The following is a 22,315-nucleotide window of genomic DNA, read 5'->3' on the forward strand; positions in this document are numbered from 1 at the left end:
TGTCAGAAACCATCTGTTAGGCCCCCACTAGCTGTCAGCTCTTGCTTTTAAGCTGGCCTTCTTAATATGACAGCCAGAAAGAAAAAAAAAAAAAGCTCCTTTTTCTTTTCGTTACATCTTCCTTTTTTAATATCTGAGTTAAAGGGAAGTCTGTCTTTGGATTCACAATGGAAGTTAATGCACAGAACCCTCTAGAGCCATGTGTCCACATCAAGAATGATCTAATATAGAGAACAAACTTGTGGTTGCCAAGGTGGAGGTGGGTGGGGTAGGGGAAAGAAGGAATGGGACTTGGGGATGAGCAGAGGCAAACTATTATATATAGGAAGGATTAACAACATCCTACTGTACAGCACAGGAAACTATAGTCAATATCCTGTGACAAATCATAATGGAAAAGAATATGAAAAAGAATATATATATATATATATATATATATATATATATATATATATATATGAGTCACTTTGCTGTACAGAAGAAATTAACACAATATTGTATATCAACTATACTTCAATAAAATAAAATCATTGAACTATAGAATGATCTAAGAAATAGGGCTATGACCTGTCTAATTATACAGGATTGCTGCATCATTCAATTATCTGCATTTCTTTGGCTATGAAGACACAGCATTATTTTGGTCCTGGGGAGCCTGTATTTGGGCCCAAATTCCTTGACTAAACTGTTCAAGAAAGATCCAGATTTCCCTGGGAGCCCTAGATCCAGATTTCTAAACAGGTCACTGAAGCTCTGCCCTACTTTGGAAGGTCCTTGTGGTCACCTAAAATGGTGGTTTGCCAGCCTCCTTTTTCCATGCCTCGCCTGTCTTCTCCAAGCCCAGAGAAACTTCCAAAGGAAAACGCACTGCAGGTGGGGGACACATCCAGGTGGTCCTCGTGAAGCAGGAATGGCACTCCCATTCTCCGAGGTCGCCTCTTCCCCGCGTGGTGGAATGGGATGGAACCTTTTCTCTCTCTGTCTTCTTTGCGGCTCTTGAACTACAGAAATGAGAGATGAAGGGTCAGGCACAGGGCAAAGGCAAGGTTACAGTTTGCTTCCCAAAGGGCTCCATGACCTGGGGTAAAATACAGGAAATGTTTCAGGAAAAGGAGACCTGGAAAGTCACTGAATGTCATCCAACAGAGATGGAAGAAATTTCTACAATGTGTCAAAAGAGCGAAAGAAACTAAGGAAAAGATAATGTATTTCCTGGGGGATTTTTGGCTGGGTTGGTTTGAGGAGTGTTTCTCAAAGTGTAGTTCCTAGACCAGCAGCATCAGTGCCTGGGAAACTGTCAGAAATGCAAATTTTCAGGTTCAACCCCAGACATACTGGACCAGAAACCCAAAAGAGGAAACCAGCAATGTGTTTTAATAAGCCCTGTTGGTGATTCTGATGCTTGGTAAAACTTGAGAAACCCTGGGTTAGAGTATAGGATCCCTGAGTCATCACTTGGATCAGCCAGTCTTTTTTTGTTCCATTTCTCCAGACTGAGATACATTGTTTCAGCCAAACAACTTCAAATGTGTGCCTCTGCCCATAAGGAGAGGCAACTCTATTACTCTTACCAGTCAAATAAGTTCAAGGTCCAGTATAACTAAGAGTTTAGAATTGATTGGAAATCTTCTAAAATATATCGATGTCTGGTCCTAACCTTCAGCAATTGTGACTTAATAGGTGTGGGGTCAGGCCTGGGCACTTGAATTTTTTAAAGTTCTGCAGAGATTCTCATGTGAAGCCAGTATGGAAAACCTCTTTTGCCCCCACTGAATGACATTTTTAGAAAAACTACAGCCATTGCTTATTACTACATCATCAATGAAGGCAGAGGACTACTTGTGTAGCAACACTCTGAGTTCATAGATAGGTTGTTAATTCTGTGTTATTCATTGACATAAACCAGTCATTTTGCAAAAGAGAAAAATAAGCCATCACACATATATTATTCTACATGTATTATTTTCTATTTGATTAGCTCCATTCACTTATAAAATAGAGAGGTGAAGTGTGGATTCATAAGACCATGAATTATTTAGTTAGAAGACCTAGTTTTGAGTTTGGACTCAACCTTTCAAAAACTACATAAAGTTTTTAGGGCTCAGTCTCATTTCATTTCATTTTTTTTTGAGAATAATAATTAACATTTATTGACTACTTGTTAAGTACCAGGCACAATAAAGACTTTACATGCATTATCTCAATCCTCATAACATTTTGAGGTAAGTATATTATGTACCCATTTATAGATGAAGAAACCAATATCATTTTGCCAGTATCACATGGGTAGAAAGTGGTAGGGCTGGAATTTGAACCCCAGTCAACTGACTCCCAAATCAGTTTATTTGCACAAAAACTCCACCTTTAATTTCCCACCTTTATGGTTCTAGCTTCTTATGGATGTTCAATAAATGTTTGTTGAATGGAAACCTACACCATCATTCACAAAGAGAAGTGATGGCTGTAAACCTAGGGGTCAGTTATAAGGATTTACTACTTTATCAACAAAACTTGGTTTATCCGTTGCCTTTAAAACAGAGATGACTTCAAGAATAAATGTTCCATGATGATCCCATCACTTTAAGAACTGCAGTAAGGCCCAGTTTCTTAGGTGTAAACTGTGGAAAATAAAAATCTCATTGGAGGACTTCCCTGGTGGCACAGTGGTTAAGTATCCGCCTGCCAATGCAGGGGACACGGGTTCGAGCCCTGGTCCGGGAAGATCCCACATGCCGTGGAGCACCTAAGCCCGTGCACCACAACTACTTAGCCTGCACTCTAGAGCCCATGACCCACAACGACTGAGCCTGCGTGCCACAACTACTGAAGCCCATGCACCTAGAGCCCGTGCTCCGCAACAAGAGAAGCCACCGCAATGAGAAGTCTACACACCGCAACAAAGAGTAGCCCCCGCTCGCCACAACTAGAGAAAGCCCGCACGCAGCAACAAAGACCCAACGCAGCCAAAAGTAAATAAATAAATAATACATAAATTTTAAAAAAAACCCAACAAAACAGACCTTAGGGAAAAAAAAAATCTCATTGGATTAAATGAGAATTATTTATATAAAATGCTAGGTAAAATGAGAATGAGCCATACAAATGTAAGTTACCATTACTGCTACAACCACCACGTCCACAACCACTACTAAAAGCACTTTACACACATCATCAGGATTGAGTTCTGTAACAACCCCACATAACATGTAGAATGGGAAGTACTCACACACAAGGAGGGACTTGCCCAAGGTCATGCTGCCCAAGGTCATGCTGCCAGCCAGTTCTATAATTGGGAGTGGACCTCTGCTCTGAAGTCCCTTCCCCATCCCACCCAACTCTGCAGCATGACCAGAAGCACCTCATGCCCCACTGTGTATTTTTTTTTATTACCAAAATGCAAAGAACATAAATGGTTCTACTCACCTTCTTAAAAATGTTCATGCCAAGGTCTGAAGAAAGATCCGGGACTGCAGACCTACGTAGGTTGGTCAATGAAACTTTGGAAAAAGCCTCAGCGCTGAGAGATCTTTCCTCTTCATTACACTTCATGGTGAGATCCTTAATAGACAATAAAGGTAGATTAATGATCAAGGACTTAGAGATATATTTCATGTTAATTGTAACTTCTGTTTGAAGTTTCAACAGTGAGACTACGAAGTTCCGGATTTAGGAAAGCTAAGAAAATTAGGAGGGGACAGGTATCTCTTTTTCTCTTTCTATTAAAAAAAAAAAAAGTGTTTTTACATTTAATGATTCACCAGTGAAGATATTCACTTTGGGCAGAATCGTCTATTACTAAAACAGAGCACATTTCCTTTTCATTCTGATATTGTTCCTGTTTATTTTCAGAATATGCAGACGTCTTTTAGACACAGCCAAATCACATTTCAGTAAGCCCAAACAACTGGAACACACAGTGAATCGTACTTTTCTCTACATATTCAATATGTGGTATTGATGAAAAGGATGAAAAGAACAAGTATTCAAGCTGGTATTAGGACTTCCATTGATCAGAAAGTGATTTTCAGGGGGATGTCATCAGTGCACATTCAGTTTATTCCTCCAAACATCTATAATAAAGAGCAAGACTATATATCAAAAAATGATATTGCTAATGATGACATTGAGGCACTGGAAAATGTTGAGCTATGCAAAAGGAGGTTAAATCACGTTCAGTAAAATGTTAGTGTCATGCATTTTATAATATCATTAACTGGCACTTATATGTGAAAACTCTCAATTAACTAGCATTTTGATTAGCCAGAGGATCCATTTTCCATTATCCTGGATCAACAGAGGCTTACTCTAGATAACTGTGTGTAAGAGGCATTTAGATAGCACCTCTTTGAATGGTCAATTAAATGCTAAAGAACAGCAAAAGGGTCCAGCAGTAAAAGATGGAAAATAGCATCAGAATAACCCACCAATCCAACAGTCAGCACTGGGATAAATAAGAGCTGGATGCACAGAAGAAAAAAAGAATCTGTTATGGCTGAAGTTGTTGGTTCAAATGATGATGGACCAAGTTTCTCTTACTTGGGTTTTGTGTGTGTTCACTAGTGAGGGAGCTGCCGCCACCATGGAGCTACTTCTGGGTCTGGGCAGGAGAGGAATATCCGGCTCTGTGGGCTTTTCTGGCTTCTCTTCCAACATGTGTCTCAGCCTTTGTAGATAGTACATCAGAGACCACTGAGTGCCCTCCTCAGACCAATGGGGCTGGAGTAGGCAGCGAAGAACAGCAACGTCAAAGTAGGTGGCATAGCGGGACCTTTGGCATGGAGGAATCACGAGAGAGACCCTGTTCCCAATGGCAGAAAGAACATGATTATCCTGGCAGTCATACATTCCAAGGGGAGGCACAATGTAGCTTATAGCTCTGCTTTTCTCATTTGGTCATTTATTCATTCACTTATCTCTTGTCTGGTTTACTCTACTGTCCTCCTAACTGGTCTCACTCATTTTGCTTTTGCTAGATACTACCTAGAAGTAGAGACATTTGAGAGAGTTTTGAAGGATAGGTAGCAACTATACAGGCAAAGTTGAGGATGGGTGGGTCAGGAGAGTGGATCAGCATTTCAGTCAGAGGGAACAATGCCTACAAAGGCACGGACTTTTTAAAAAATCATGAGTTTTAAGTTGGTGGGGGAGAATCATGCAGTTGGTATAGTTGGTGAGTAATTTGGGTGGTGGACACTGATGAGAGTCTATAAAAACAGATGAGGTTCAGATCATGATGTTTCTTTTATGCTAAGCTATCAGGTTGACCTGTACCTTGATAGAAATGGGCATAATATTTGTGTACTTCACTGGGATATTTTAATTTCAGTTTGATAATATTATGTAAAGGAGCCAAGGAAACTGCAAAGTACTAACAAACAGAAGTTATACTCTGAGGAAAATGAAATCATTTTGAAAATTCTAAAGTCATATCCATATAAGACAGGAAAACTAATTTTTAAAATATCTCAGAATTCTGGAATTCTATTATTCAGTTTAAACACACAATATATTCATTATTTAATGTTCAACTTACTTGCACTACAAATTAGTTTTAAGCAATTGCTCAGCATTTCAGGTATCTTAGGGGATATGAAGGTAAGTAAGTTCAACTTCCTCACCTTGAGGAACGTATGGTCTGGTGAGAATGATAGACAATACATGACAAATTATAAACTGAGAACTTCTGGAATCCAAAGATGGAATCTTAAATCTAAAATCTGAAATTAACCCCTGGCATAATTTCTCCCTGAATTAAATGATGCAAAAGAGAAAATTTTATACCCTGCTATCAACTAGCAAATGGTGCCACCTACACATGAAGAGCTTCAGGAAAAAAAAAAAAATGCAGCCACTTGAGAGTGAGAAAGAGAGGTCCTCCTTAATTTACTAGGCACATATTTTTTGAATTGGAGGTTATGACTCATTACTGGTTCAAGAAATTAATTCAAAAGGATATGACTATTATTAAAATGTTAACTAGAATAAAAACTATGAAAATGCAACAAATGGAGTAAGAATTTGTATGGTTGGTGATACTTCTGTTTCACTTTACATACTTGCCGTGAGTCATGAGTAAAATATATTTCTTACTGTGTGTGCAGTAAAGTTCAGATATATAAACCCCGACCAGGTCTGGTGCCCTGTGAATCATTTTCATGGCCTTTCTACTCCCCTACCAAAGCACGTGATGCCCTATCTCCTCTCTACTCTCATTAGCATTGTCTGGCATGTGGAGGGGTGACTGTCTATGTACACGATGGTTGTGACCGTTGATGCTATCTTGTAGTCTAATATTCTTGCATATTTTAATGGAAGTAGCAAACTAAGTATAAGTTACAATTCAACCACATAAGTTGCTACGATATTAATTATTTAATCGAGTGGGCAGTCAACTGATTGTAGAAAGCGTTTCTTCATATAAGTTCCTATGTATGGAATGTTGGAGTTTATCCCTCTTATAGGGAGCTAGAATATGCTTTGGACATCAACAGCATGGCAACTTTTAATCCATCAGGAAGTCCCATAGATTCTCCTTCCAACCACTCTGCATCAGTTGCACAGACCCCAACATGTCCCATTAGGCTTTACTGCAATTACTTCTTCCTAGTCTTATTGCGTCTTTTTTTTTTTTTTTTTTTTTTTTTTTTTGCGGTACGCGGGCCTCTCACTGCTGTGGTCTCTCCCATTGCGGAGCACAGGCTCCAGACGCACAGGCTCAGTGGCCATGGCTCACGGGCCCAGCCGCTCCGCGGCATGTGGGATCTTCCCGGACCGGGGCACAAACCCGTATCCCCTGCATCGGCAGGCAGACTCTCAACCACTGCACCACCAGGGAAGCCCTCTTATTGCGTCTTCTCTTGTTTCTTCACTCCTCTGCTCAAATCCCTCCAATAGATTTTTTTTTTTCTTTGCGGTACGCGGGCCTCTCACTATTGTGGCCTCTCCCGTTGTGGAGCACAGGCTCCGGACGCGCAGGCTCAGCAGCCATGGCTCACGGGCCCAGCCGCTCCGCGGCATGTGGGATCTTCCCGGACCGGGGCACGAATCCGTGTCCCCTGCATCGTTAGGCGGACTCTCAACCACTGCGCCACCAGGGAAGCCCCTCCTCCAATAGATTTTTAAATAAAGATCTTAAAATAAAATGCAAGCTGTTTACAGTGGCCAACATGGCCTGCATAATCTGGCTGTGTCTATCACTCTAACCTCATTATCATGCTTGCACTGGTATGCCATTTATTTATTTTTCCCTCTCAACTCCAAATTCATCTTTTTTGCTTGCTCTGTGAAAATGGATTCGAGTCCTTTAAATACGTTTCTGTTGACAGCTGGCACGATGTTAAGCGTTGTCTGTAGAGGGAATGGAAGAGGTATTGCAAGAGGAAAGAATTTTGCTTCCTGGTTCTGATGGACTAGCTTGGCATATCCCTGCACTATGTGCAGCTTCTCCAGTACCAGGCTCCCGTCGCATCTGTGTGTGTCCAGTGCTGAGCTCCTGCAGTGCACACGGCTTCCCCAGTGTGCAGCGTCTGCAGCCTGGGTGTTTTTTCTAGCACTGGGCTCACAGCTCTTCCTGTGCCCAGCTCCTACCATGATCAGTGGCTAGCAGGACCCAGTGGTCAACAGCTCCCCCGGCACATCCCATTTCAGGAAGGTCTGTAGCAAAGTGCCTCTACTAAGAGGCCCCCCATGAACAGCTTTCCCTAGCACCCTAGAGAGTGGATTTCTGACAAGTTCCAGAGGGCAGATTTCCAGCATGTTCCCCTGATACAGCACCACACTGACTTCTCTGCCATTCAGTGAGGTGTGACTCTGTCCTCTCCAACAAGGTCTGGATCTCAGTCCTGGAGGGGCTTCTTCCTTGGGTGTTGTGTCTGAGCTTCAAAGTTGGTGACTGCTCCATTATATCTGCTATTTCTATATGCTTTAGAATTCTCTTTACTTCTTACTAGCTGGTCTCTCATTACCCCAACACCCCAATCCTCTGTTATACTTAATAATTCACTATATTAAACTTGCCCTGTTCAAATTACTGTGTGGTTTCTCCTTCCTGATTGGACCCATCTGGATACATCTGGTAGTTGTGCTCCACTCACACAGACCTCCTTACTACCCCTGAATACATCAAGTTTTTGCCTGCTTCAGAGCTTTTCTCTATGTGGAAGTTTCTATCCTTATGACCTAAGCTTTATCTGGGTTCTGTTCCAATGTGATCTTTTCAGAGAGGTCTTTCCTAACCATTATGGGAAATGGCTTCACTCTCCCACTATTCATCTCTTCATCTTGTTCTAATTTTCTTCATAGCACGTGGCATGACTTGAAATTATATTCTATTTTGTTTACATGCTTATTGCCTGTCTTCACTTATTTGAATAAACTGATAAACTTCAGAAAAGGATTCAAAACAAAGATGGTGAAATCAATGGCTTTTGTAACTACAAGCAATAAACATTTTGAAAATGTAAATAAGAAAGGCCTTCTCAGGATTCCCCTGGTGGCACAGTGGTTAAGAATCTGCCTGAAAATTCAGGGGAAATGGGTTTGATCCCTGGTTCGGGAAGATCCCACATGCCGTGGAGCAACTAAGCCTATAAGTCACAACTACTGAGCCTGCATGCCACAACTACTGAAGCTTGCACGCTCTAGGGCCCACGTGCCACAACTACTGAGCCCACATGCTGCAACTACTCAAGCCTGCTCACCTAGAGCCCATGTTCCACAACAAGAGAAGCCACTGCAATGAGAAGCCCACGTACGTAACTTATTAATACTTTCAAATTTAAATAATATTTGACCTAACAAACTGAAGATAAACATCCACTCCAAAAAGTAAGGGAAAGAAAGATCAATTTAACATCAATTGGTATCAGGTTAGTCAGGGAATATCTAACACTCAACATAAGATTTGATCATTGTCCTATATTATGGTTTAAAAACCACTGAAAAAACATAATCAGTATCAGGTTATATTAGGAAAGATTGCACAGGCACTAAACAAGTTAGCCTAGAACATCAACCCACAAACTAAAAGAGAATGGTAATACAAGAAGCTGGTGACACTTGGAAACCACTATAGACAGTACTATAGAACATTAAAAAAATCTTAATAAACAAAAACACAAACTATAATCATTGGAATAAATACTCAATTCTATAAAGATTTCCACTCTTCATAGGTGGAATCCATAAGTTTAATGTAATTCTCTTTTGTGTTCTGTGCCCAGTTTCGATGTGTGGAGGTAGGAAGGGAGTGTTTCCCATATCACCAACAATTCTCTGGACACCGACTGGATGTCCTACAATATAACTCAATTCTGACACCTACCTGGAGACAATGTCAGATTCTACAGGTTAAGGGTTCAGTGCTACAAGACTGCTCCCACTCCACTGCAGACACCAGTCACAAGTCCAGGTTGTTACCAGCACTTCTGACCTACTAGCTATAGATCGGAGGTTCCCACAACCCCTGCCCCAGGACTTCAGCTTCCAGCTGCAAGTCCAGGTTGTTACCTGTACTTCTGAATGACTGGCTATGAATCAGATGTTCCCATGGTCCCCTCCTTGGGTTTAATTAATTCACTAGAGAGGCTAACAGCATTCAGGAAACTCATGTACTCACTAGATTATCAGTTTATTATAAAAGGATATAACTCAAGAACAGCCAGACAGAAGAGATGCATAAGGGAAGGTATGGGGAAAGGGCACGGAGCTTTTATGCCTTCTCCAGGCTCACCACTGTCCCAGCATTTCCGTGTGATCACCAGCCTGGAAGCTCTCTGAACCCTCTCTTTTGGGTTTTTATGGAGGCTTCACTACATAGGTACAATTGATTAAATCACTGGCCATTGGCAACTAATTCAACCTCCAGTCTGTCTCCCCTTCTGGGAGGTCAGGAGTGAGGCTAAAATTTCTAACCCTCTAATCACATGATTAGTTCTCCTGGCAGCCAGCCCTTAACCTTAGGTGCTGTCCAAAAGTCACCTCATTAACATAACAAAAGACACCTTTGCTCCTCTCATCACTTAGGAAACTCTAAGGGTTGTAGGATCTTTGTACCAGAAACAAGGACAAAGACCAAATATCATATATTTCTTTTTATAAATCACAGTATCACAAATTCTAACCAAAATTCTAAAGGGATTTATCTTTTATAAATCAATAAGACTGTTCTGAAATTTAACTGGATGGATGAAAAAAAGTTTGGGAGTAATCAAGAAAGGTTTAACAGGAAGTATAAAGAGTATAAGTTGCCAGATATTAATCTGTGTTTTACAACAATAATATTTAGCCAAGAGTTTAAACAAAAGTTCAGTGGTATAAAATATGGAGCTACAAAAGATTCAAATATTTACAAGAATTTAATATATAAAAAAGGTCATGAATCAAATTAGTTCAAAGAATATATTAGTCAATAATATTGGCATAATTGACTTACTACTCAGAAAAAAATTTAATTTAACCTTTCTTAATTAGCATGTTTTATCACCAAATAAAATCAAGATAGATTAAGATTTAAATGCAAAAATATAAAACTATAATAATACTAGAAAAAATTTTGGCTATTTGTTTTTATAATCTTGGAGTGGAGAAGGACTTTATAAGAATGGAATTGCCCCAAACTTAAAACAACACAAATGCACATCAACAGGTGAGTGGATAAGCAAACTGTGGTATATCCATTTGACAGAATATTACTCAGCAATAAAAAGAAGAGAACTATTAATATATTCAATAATTACACTGAGTAAAAAGAGTATGTTTTCACTTATATGAAATTCTGGAAAACTGCAAACTAATCTATAGTGACAGAAAGCAGATCAGTGGTTACCTATGAATGAGGAAAGAGTGGGATGCAGAAGGGGAAAAATTATAAAAGGCACACAGAAACCTTAAAGGGTGAGGGGTATGTTCATTATCTTGATTTTGGTGATGTTTTCACAAGTGTATATAACAATATATAATAAGGCAGAGCTGAAACATTGGGATTTTATTTAATTCTGACTTTCAATAGATAAATATCCATGTTACACTTTCAATGGTAGCCATATAATAGAAAATTTCCTTCCAATAGAAGAAAAAAGGAGATTAGAGAAAACTCAATCAGTTAACAGGCAGAGGAGAAGAGAAAAAAGAAACATAAAAAGCAGAGTATATAAAAAGCACAAATTAAAATAAAATGGAAAATATAAATCCAAAATGGCAGTTATCAAAATAAATACTGAATACATTCATGGGATAGAAGACAAGAATGTTCACATTGGATTTAAAAAACAAGGTTTAGTCACATGCTAATTACAAAAGAAAATCCTAAAAATTGAGGGCACAGAAATTTAGGAAGGAAGAGAATGGGTATAGATATGCAAATATAACTAAAAGGAAGTTGGTGTAGCAATAATAAAAAAGAAACTTTGAGGTAAAAGTATTATTAGATATAAAGATTGTCACCATAATGTTAAAAGAAAAGCTTAGGAAGCTATGCTAATTCTAAACATGTATTGTACATACCTAACAAGAATGCTACCAAATGCTTAAAGCAAAACTTGAGAGACTTGTAAGGGGAAAATAGACAATAATAGTAGTAGTATTTTAACACACATTTTCTAGCAAATAGTAGATCAAGCATACAAAGATTAGTAAGAATATAGGAGATCTGAATAACACACTCAACATTATTTTCTTGTACCTTGCAGTGTTTACAAATGAAGTCTCAAAAGAAACTGAAAACTCAACATCTCACATAAACCTAGTACTCTAACCATAGTTGAATTCCAGTAGAAACTAATAGCAAAAAGAAAAGCTCTAATCAGTTAGCTAATTTAGAAATACACTTTGAAATAACTCATGGGTCAAATAAAAAGTTACAATTAGAATTTTTAAAATATTACATGGAATGATAATGATTCCACATATGAAAATGTGTGAGATACAGATAAAGTGGAATGAGAAGAACATTTAGAGATCTACATGCTTATAGCAGGATAAAGGAAACATAATGAAGTGAAAAATAATGAAGTAAGCATCTACTTCAATAGGTTAAAAAAAAAGTAAATAAACCCCCAAATAGTACAGAATAAAAAAAGATAATATAGGATCATATACTAATGAAATATTAAACAAAGATAGATAGGATTAACAAAAACAAATGTTATTTCTTTGATAAAACTAATAAAAATTAATCAAGAAATGTAGTAGAAAGTATGATCAAAATACTATCACTGAAAAAGCAGACATAACTAGATATGGTGATGGTTTCAGAAATGAGGGAAAACACTGTGAACAATGGAATTAAAAGTTTGAATACCTAGATGAACACATATTTATCCAACCAAACTGATTCAAGAAGAAATTAAAACCTAAATAGACTCACCACCTTTAAAAACTGAACTGTGGTAAATAAAATTTATTTTAAAAATATTTCAAGCCCAGAAGGTTTACAGCCAAATTTCATTAAACATTAAGGAAACAGGTATTTCTAGTTTTATACAAAGTGTTCCAAAGACAGAAAAAAGAGGGAACATTCTTTTCATGAGGCTATTATAAATTTGCTATTGAAACCAGACAAGAACAGAACAGGAAAGGAAAACCAAAAGCCACAGTCATTTATGAGCACAATGTAAAAATAATAAAATATTAACAAACTACATCCAGCTATGTACAAACTGGGTTTTCCCCAGGAATTTAAGGATGATTTATTATTAGAAAATCTATTAATTTACTACCTAAAAAGATTATAGGAGAACATGTCCACATGATTTTCTTAATAGATGCACAAAACATTTATAAAATTTATTATTAATTTATTAAAGTCAATAACAAAAATGAGGAAAGAGCTATAATAATAAGACTGTAGAATATGGGTAGAGTCAGGCAAATAGGGAGATGCAACAGAATGGAGAGCCCCCAAATCATACACTTACATATGTGGATACGGACACTGATACTCAATAAAGTTACAAATCTGCAGGAAAACAACTGTTTAAGAAATGCTGAGGGAAAAAATGAGTCATTCATGTGGAGAAACCAAATCCCTATTTCATACCACCATGTATCAAAAAAAGCCAACTTTAGATGAACTGGAGACATAGAAAAGGCAAAACAGAAGAAAACTATGGAGAAAATATTTATAACTAATATGAAAGGATTCTTAAAGAAGATAACATCCCCAACTATTTTAAGAGAGTATTGATAAATTTGACTATTTCAAATGTAAAACTTCTATTAAAAAACATAAACAAAGTGATAAGTCTACAAAATATAAAAGATAATTGCAATGTATTTAGTCTACAAAGGATTATTCTTCTCATTAATAAAGAATGCTTATAAATCAGTAAGAAAAAGACAAATAGTTCAAATGGAGTAAAGGGTATGGAAGGAAATTTCACCAGAAAGAAAACCTAAAGAGAGAATAAACATAAAGAGATACTCTACTTCATGAATAATCAGGGAAATGTAGACTTAGATCACAATGAGATATCACCTCACACCCATCAGATCTGTGAGAGTACAGAAGCCTGAAGACAGTAAGAAATGCTGAGGGTGCAAATACACAGGAACGCTCATACACTGCTGGTAAACCCTTTCAGGGTGCAATTTGGTGATATCTAGTAAATTTTACAGTGTCCCTGCCTTATGATCCAGAAATTCTACCTTAGAGAAACCCTTGTACACAAGGAGACATGCACAAGAATGTTTATTGTAGCAATTTTGTTACAGTAAAAACCTAGAGAACATTCTCAAAGTCAGCCAAAGGAGAATAGGCAAATAAATGCTAGTACGTATATTCATTTAACAAAAATTAATTAGGTGTTATATGATCTACCAGGCTGGGGTGCTTGTAGTGTTCTATTTTATCTGGGTGCTGATTACTCTAGTGTATTCACCTGTGAAAAGACATAAAACTAACCACCTGGGTGTTGTGTACTTTTCTCTGTGTTTCTTTAGAGAATTTTAGCCAACTAAGATCTTAAACTTTATCAATATAGACTAAATATCCACTATTTATATATACAGAAACTCTATCCTTATGCACACTATATTTTATATAATATACATACATATTGATACACATTTATACAGAACTCTGTACATCCATTATATATAACATAAATGTATAATAAATGTATAATGTAAATATTTATATAATTTATATGATTTATATATATAGCTTTACACAAATGTCTCATCATCCTCTGGGTGATGTGTTAGACTGTTCTTTAAAAATACTTTATTATCTAACTTTTCATTATGTAATCATTTTATTTAAAAGGCTGAGTCTCAGAATTGTGAATTGCTGAGTTTTCATAAGAAGTATGAGGGTTAGATTCAAAATTAAGGCTCTCCTCTTGGGCAGGATAGCTCTTATTTGCCTCCAACCGCTGCTCTCCAACCCCATCCACTTTCCACCCTTCTCTACCTCCATGTCCAGAAAGACTGGTCTGTATAGGCTCTATAGAAGGCTCCCATGCCTTTGGCTCCAGGGTGAATTCTGCAAAAGGAGGCTCCCACAGGAGATGGGAAGGAAGAAGGACAATGATTTTCTCCCCAAGACTCCTCCCTCCCAGAGATCTGCTGAGGGCTCACACTATGGCCTAGGACCGATGTGACCACGGTAGGTCACAGATCTTATTAATCACTCTCTCCCTACAGTTCTCCACAGCTGTTCCCTCCCATTGCCCACTCAGACTTGGAGCCTCCTGGTGGGCCTCCTGATGGCACTCTCCCTGCAGTACTGCACTAGCTCATGTGGTTTCACTACATCCTATCTAAACCTTTGTAAATAGCCCTTTTTAATCTCTTCTCAAATTACCAGTCTATCACTTGTTTCCTCCTGAGACCCTGACTGGTTATGTCCCCAAGCCCAGTTTGAGGGAAAGTAACAACCTTGATTCTCATTTCTACCATTTTCCTAAGAGGCCTTCACCACCCTTCCCTCCCACCCGCCCCACTCCATTTCTCGTTTTTTAAAAGGCATGGACTAACCCACTCTTCTCAGCCTATCATTCATACCTAGAATAAGAGAATTTTTTTTTCAGTGCTGTACTCTTGGATTTATAAAGAAAAGACAAAGTATGAAGTTGGCTTGGCTACCAGCTGGGTAATGTTAGGTCCTCAAGCATTTGTGACAGTCAATTGACTGAGCCTGTTGTTTTCTTGACTAGGCTGCGGTGATGAAGGCAGACATTAGTAGTTCAACAGATTTCCATCCCCCCCCATTGGACTAGCTATCTTTACCCTTTACCTTTTGCCCCACACCACAGTGTCCCCAAATATTTCTAGTTAGTAAATTAGTTTAGGAAGTTCCATAAATAATTTCAAGTCCCTAGAGCAGTGTTCTATATAGTGATATGTCAATGTACTGCTTCTGTGAGAATTTGCACACTCCCAAGTCTTATCCCAAACTTAACTAAACCAGAATTGCTGGTGATAGAACCCAGGAATCTTTATTTTAAACAATATCTCCAGGTAATCTTTTTTTTTTCTTATTGAAGTATAGTTGATTTACAACATTGCATTAGTTTCAGGTGTATAGCAAAGTGATTCAGTTTTGTATATCTATATATTTTTTCAGATTATTTTTTGTTAGAGGTTATTACAAGATATTGAATATAATTCTCTGTGCTATATAGTAAATCCTTGTCACTTACCTATTGTATATATAGTAATTTGGATCTGTTCATCCCATATTCCTAATTTCTCCAGGTAATTCTTTAACATTCTTAATAAGATTGGAGGGCAACTGCCCTAGAGAACAAATAATGCATGACTTTTGTACTTTTAAACAACATCCAAAACAATTCCTATATGGAAACACTAACTGCAATGATATGTTGGTAGTTTTGTCCCTGAGGGTGCCAGATGACTATATTTCTGTCTTTACAGACAAAATTTGACTGAAAGTAATTGCTACTGTACAGTTGAGTCTCATAGTCATTAACTACTTACTAACAGATCAGTTCTGCTGATAATCAGATTTTCAACAGCAAGACTCCACCAATATACGGCCGCAATCAGAGACTAAAAACGAGTCTATAACTTAGGCAATCAAAATTTGTTAAGCAAATTCACATTTCAGTTGCTTAATATTTAAAGAGACTCTGAAACAAGAATGAAGTTAACAGGCCATTCTATAGCAAATATTTATAACGTGAAGTACCTTCATTTTATCAAGTACAAATTTATTTGGTTTAAAAGTGTGAGCTACACTGGGGTGAGTAGTCAATAAAAAGAATAATCAATCATGTTCTTTTCATTTAGGACAGGATTATCAGACAATCAACTTGTCACTAAGTAACCAATAAGTCATTTTACCTAACTAATCAACTATCTACTTAATTAAATGTAAGAAAAATTTACATAAGTGAATAAAGATGGTATGTGGACAGCTCATTGTATGATATGATAGGAGAGTTATTTCCAACTCTAATATTCTATGATTCTGTAAGTTATTTTGCAGAAAAAAGTGAAAATTTTATGAAAGTATGAATACAAGTTTTATTCTAAATGGTATATGTAAAAGTAATGAAGAGAAGTATATATATTAAAAAAATGCTTATAACTACCTGATGAGCTCATGGATAATTTTCAATTTTTTAAAGATATTTTATACCATTAAATTTTTTTCTATAATTAACACATACTTCTTTGGTATGTGTAGAATACATTATGACCAAAAAAGACTGTTAGAAAAAGGTAGGAATTGCTTTAGTGAATTTTCCAAGCAACTATGGCTTTAAGGAAACCAAGTTATTATTAATTAGGGTCGGGAGATCCTAGTAGAATGCATCTGAAGCAAAAAAACACTTTGCAAATAACAGACAATCTATGGAGGAAGAGAACTGTAGAAATTAGTCCTGACCCTATGCAGTATTTAATGAAGCAGAAATTAAGTCTATGCATATGGTAATTAAAGATGAAATCTGACATTAATTTTAAAAAACTAGCTACCTGTTCTCTGATTGCAGAGTTCCAGGAAGAGTGATGCTCGGTTCAGTCAAGGTCAGGGCAAAAGAGATGGTAAATTGGATTTCTTTGATATAAGAGGACAGCTTTTGTTCCTAGGATATTTGCATTGTTTTGTTATTAAAGTTCTCTTTATTTCTGATTAATACATGAACTCCTCCAATGCAGACACATTAACATTAGCATTTTCTGAAAGGTCTACCTTGTGCCTCATTTCCATGGCAACCAGTCCCTGCAGCTAGGCAAAGAGAAGACATAATTCATTTTTTCTGAAGCGCCACTGAGTTCATATCTAATTCACACGTGTAGGTTTATGTGTGCTATGGGTGACTGTGTGCATATATGCGTCGATGAATGCATATACACATAGATGATTGACTGTGGCAATATCAGAGAATGGGAAAAACGATGTCCTTCCACAAAGAGGAAGCCTTGGACATTATAGCTGGCTTTGTCTTTACAGGCAAATCAGAATAAAGCCATTAACACTGAGTTTTGGCAGAGGAAAGAAAGATCATCTGTTATTTATATTTGCAAATTTCCAATGCTTACTATGGTTGAGAAAAATTATGTAAGAAATATAAGTTCCTGGGTATTTTATGACCTCAATATTTCACCATAACATTGTTTTTCACAATTACTTAAAGTCAGGCAGAAGCATAGTATTTGAGGTAAGAAATCACTTACATTTAAATTAAATTAAACTCCTTGGAATGTGTGTAGAACAGAATTAGTAAAGAAGAAATATGAGGATACTTAATGACTGATATAAAGAAAATACAGATATACAGTCATAATAATTATATATAAAATGATGGTGACATTGTAATCATTATTATTTATTGTAATTAGCCTCCAAAATAGCCCCCAATGATCCCTGCCTCCTGGTATTCACACCCTTGTGGAATCTCCTCTCACACTGTACTAGGGTTGGTTCTTGTGATACACAGAATATAGCAGAAGTGATGGCATGTCACCTCGGTGATTAGGTTATAAAAGACACTGAAGATTCCATCTGGATATTAGGTCATAATAGACAGCATGACTTCCATCTTGGTTACTCACCCTCTTCCTTGTTTTGGGGGAAGTCAACTGCCAGGTCATGAGGAACTCTATGAGGAGGCCCAGATGTTGAAGAACTGAACCCTTTGGTCAACAGCCATATGAGTGACCTTGAAAGTAGACACTCCAGCCCATTCAAGTCTTCAGATGACTGCAGCTCTGGTCAGTATCTTGAGAGACCCTGAGCCACAACCACTTAGCTAAGCTGTTTCTGGACTCGTGATTCTCAGAAACTATGTGAGATAGTAAATTTCTTTCATTTTAAGCTGCTAAGAAATTTGGGTAACTTGTTGTACAGCAATTGTAGTGAATACAGATTTTGGTACTAAAAATAAACATGAAAAAGAAGTGGCAAGAGAGAAGTGGGGAAAGGTAAGCTTGGTCATGAATGATCAGGAAGACTTAACGTATGCTGACCAAGGAGTTTGAAATGTATCCTAAAAACTATGGGTAGCCACTGAAGATTTTTTAGCAAGGGAATAGAATGATCAGATATGTATTTTAAATCACTTTTGTAACATTATATAGATAATGGTTTAGAAGGAGGCAACACTGAATGTAGAGATACCAGTTAGGATCACTTGCAGAAATCCAAATAAGAGATGATAAGCATCTGAACTAAGGCAGTGACTATGAGGTTGGAGAGAAGGAGAGGATTTGAGAGACATTAATAAGGCAGAATGTAAAGGACTTGGAGTGGAGTAAACCTCACATTTTTGACTGAGATGCATGGGTTGATAGTAGTGCCATCTACTGAAATAGGGAAGATAGGAGAATGCATTTGGTTTTAGACAGGCTGAGTTTGAGGTACAGAAAGCTTTCTATCAGTCTCTTGATTACATGGGTTTGGAGCCTAAAAGAGTTGTCTAGATGGGATATCTTTTGAGGGTCATCATCACTTTGCGAGTCATTGAAACTATGGCAGTGAATAAGACCACTCAGAGGGAGAATGTGGGAGGAGAGGGAAACAGCAACAGTAAGAGGAGGGCCATGGAGAAGAAGGCAAAGAAAAAGTCTATAAAGGTTCCATTTGAAAGGTAAGGAAAACAACAACAGAGTATAACGTGAAAAAAGTCAAGGAGGAAGTGTCAGGAAGTGTAGAGTGGCCACCGGGGTTAAAGTGTTAAAAGATCCAATTAGATAAGGACCAAATAGGAGCTGAGTTTCAGACCTGTTGGGAGAGGTCAGGGGAAGGTGATGCTAAGCATCTGTTCCTGAAAATGACTAATTCTGGCAAACAACCACAACCCTTTCTCCTTTAATGAGGGATGAAGAAGAAAAGAGGCTTCCATAAAAACATAATTAAGGAGATGGGTAACTTGCTATAGGAACTCCACTGTGCTCCCCCTAAAGGCCTACCTTCTCATGAAAGAGGAGTGAAGAGTGTGGACCATGTAACTGTCTAGATTGGGCTCAGATCTAGCTCTTCTACTTTCTAGCCATGTGTCCTTGAGTGAGTCATTTAATCTCTCTCAGCTTCAGTTCCTCATCTTTAAAAGAGAAACAATGTCTTCTTTGTATGGATGTTATGAAGATTAAACTCATCCTCTTATTCAGTGCCCTTCACTAGGCCATGTGCCAGGCACTAGAGATAGAGCAATGAGTAAAAGAGATTTGGTCCCTCTGCTCATGGATTTTACAGTCTAGTGAAGGAGATAGCTAATCACACAGGTCTTTAAATTACAATTGCCATTTGTACCATAAGAGAAAACAGGGAGTTCTGTGATTGTATTTAAAAATCTGCCAAAGTCTCCCTAGGAAGTAAGGAAATGCTTTTTAAATTGAGTCTTGAAGAATGAGGAGCTGGTTAAGTAAAGAGAGATGGAAGAACCATCCAGGCAGATGGAATAACATACTCCAAATCTCAGAGCTAAGAGGAAGTACGATGCATGTGAAGAACTCAGAAGATGTTGGAATCTAGTGACGCAAATGTGAGTAATTACACAATGTTAGACAGGAGAACTAGACAGCAGCTAGATAATGTGGAGCTTTGAGGGGTATTTCAAGGATTTTGAATTTTATCTTGATAGCAGTGGGCAGACTTTGAAAAAGTTAAAGCGTAGGAGTGGCATGATTAATTGTTTTCATGACTCTGTATGTCCTCTATTGGGTGGTGACAAGAGTGAATAAGAGAAGATTAATAAGTAGGCTGTTGCAGGACTCCAGGCAGGAGGTGACGAATGGCTTGAATAATGGTGGTGGCCATAGAGGTAGGTGGAAGTAAGCAGATTCAGAATATTTTTATATGTGATTTTTCTCAGTCTTCCTTATATCATAAATTTAATAACTACTCATAGAGTTGCTCAAGCCCAAAACCTAAGTTATGCTTGATTCCTTTCTTTTTCTCACTCTTCATATCCAGTCATGTCAGCTCTACCTTAAATATATCTCAACTGCAACCTCATCTCAGCCTTTCCACCCCTGCTACCACCATCCTAACCAAGCCACATCCTCTCTCACCTGGACCATTGCAAATGTCTGCTAACTAATCTCTGTATCTACTTCTGCTTTCCAAGCCTATTTTCATAAACCATCTGGAGTGATATTTAAAAAGTATAATTTAGTTAATGTCACTCCACTGCTCAAACAACTCCAATGACTTTTCATCACACCTGGAACGAAATTCAAACTTCTTACCATGGCTTCCTGGCTCCTCCGTGATCTGACCCCTAATAACCACTTTGTTTTGATTCCCTATACCTTACCCCCCTGCTCACCACTAGCCCCTGGTCACACTGGCCTCTCTTCCATTCCTGGAACACACTGAGCTTATTCCCACTTCAAAGCCTTTAGACTTGTTCCCTCTGCCTGGATTGCTCTTCCCAGATCTTCCTGAGGCTGTCGCCTTCATATCATTTAGGTCTCTATGAAAAAGAGCCCATTTCCCATCCCTTTGCTTTGGTTTTACCTTCTTAGTCCTAGAGTAACCTGAAAATATTTTTACTTATTTATGCATTTACTCTCTTTTATCTGTCTATCTTTTCAGAAAATGAGCTCTTTGAGGATAAGAATTTTGCCACTGAAACAACCCTAGTGTCTAGAATACACTTAAAAGATATAGAAATGAATGAATAAATGAAAATTTAGACAAAACTATGAATGTAAAGACCCTAGTTCTGTTTTTTGGCACACAGGAGATGTCCAACAACAGGTAGTTCCTGTTGTTATTCTCTTTAGTCTGTGTAGTAAGGAGCTACTTTTTCCCCAGATATGATTAAATCATACCGTTGATAAATTTGTTAGTGAGTTATTGTCACCAAATAAAATGAGAGTCTTGGTGTGTGGAGGGGTCATCATAGTGGTTACTTTTGAATAAGTGGAACAGTAATATGAGAAGAGTCTGTACATACTCAAAAGGACTGTGATGGATACACTTTGGGGAGCCACCCCTGCTTCCCACCTGATGGTGGTCACACCCTTTATAATCCTCTTTTCTTGAGTTTGGGCAGGGCCTGTGACTTTCATATAACTTATAGAATAGGGCAAAAGTAATAGCATGTCACTCTTGTGATTAGGTTATTTTATATGACACTGATAATGAGATGTCACTCCTGTGATTATGTTATATTATAAAGACTGTATAGGCAGACTGGAATTAGAGAGGACTTCTCTCCCTTGCTGGTTTTAAAGAAGTAAGCTGCCATGTTGTGAGGTAGCCTGTGGAGAGGCCACATAGCAATGAACTGTGGGTGGCCTCTAGGAATGGAGAGCAGCCCCGAAATAATAGCCAGCAAGGAAACAGGGCCCTCAGTCCTACACCCACAGGAAATGAATTCTGTCAACAACCTGAAAAGGCTTGTAAGTGGATCTTTCCTGAGTCAAGCCTGTGATGAGACTGTAGTCCATCCTGACACCTGGATTTCAGTCTGGTAAGACCCTGAAGCAGAGAGTCCAGCTAAACTGTGCCTGGATTTCTGACGTACAGAAATTTTGAAATAATAAATGTGTTGTTTTAAGCCAGTAAGTTTGTTGTAATTTGTTACATAGCAATAGAAAACTACTACAAGAACCATATACAGAAACTAAAGAAAAGCAAAATTTAGTCAAATATAAAAAGGACATGCCAAATGCATATATATGTATGTATAACAATCACTTTGCTGTAAATCAACTATACTTCAATTCTTTAAAAAGGCCATTAAATAGTTAACTAAAAATGAAATGAGTTTCATCTGAGAGTACTAACTTTCTCATTGCTGAAAGTGTTCAAGTGGTTAAAATGTAGTTAGTTTATCAGCAAGGAGACAGGAGATTGGATTGGTTATCCTCACAGGGTTCCTACCACATTAAAAATGAT

At 37.8% G+C, this 22,315-nt stretch overlaps 1 protein-coding gene across 3 annotated transcripts in view; it reads right to left on the reverse strand.

The window, feature by feature from the left end:
• Positions 1–22,315, reverse strand: part of UNC80 (unc-80 homolog, NALCN channel complex subunit) — a 239,604-nt gene that overhangs the window by 195,619 nt on the left and 21,670 nt on the right. For all 3 annotated transcript variants that reach the window (XM_060106372.1, XM_060106370.1, XM_060106371.1), the window contains exons 8-10: positions 4,537–4,798; positions 3,424–3,558; positions 785–1,001 (exon numbers count right to left, since the gene is read on the reverse strand). In XM_060106372.1, the coding sequence (XP_059962355.1) occupies positions 785–1,001; positions 3,424–3,558; positions 4,537–4,798 (614 nt within the window). The remainder of the gene's footprint in view (positions 1–784; positions 1,002–3,423; positions 3,559–4,536; positions 4,799–22,315) is intronic.

The sequence above is a fragment of the Mesoplodon densirostris genome, chromosome 8 (genome assembly GCF_025265405.1).
Source record: "Mesoplodon densirostris isolate mMesDen1 chromosome 8, mMesDen1 primary haplotype, whole genome shotgun sequence".
NCBI classification, from domain to species: Eukaryota; Metazoa; Chordata; class Mammalia; order Artiodactyla; family Ziphiidae; genus Mesoplodon; species Mesoplodon densirostris.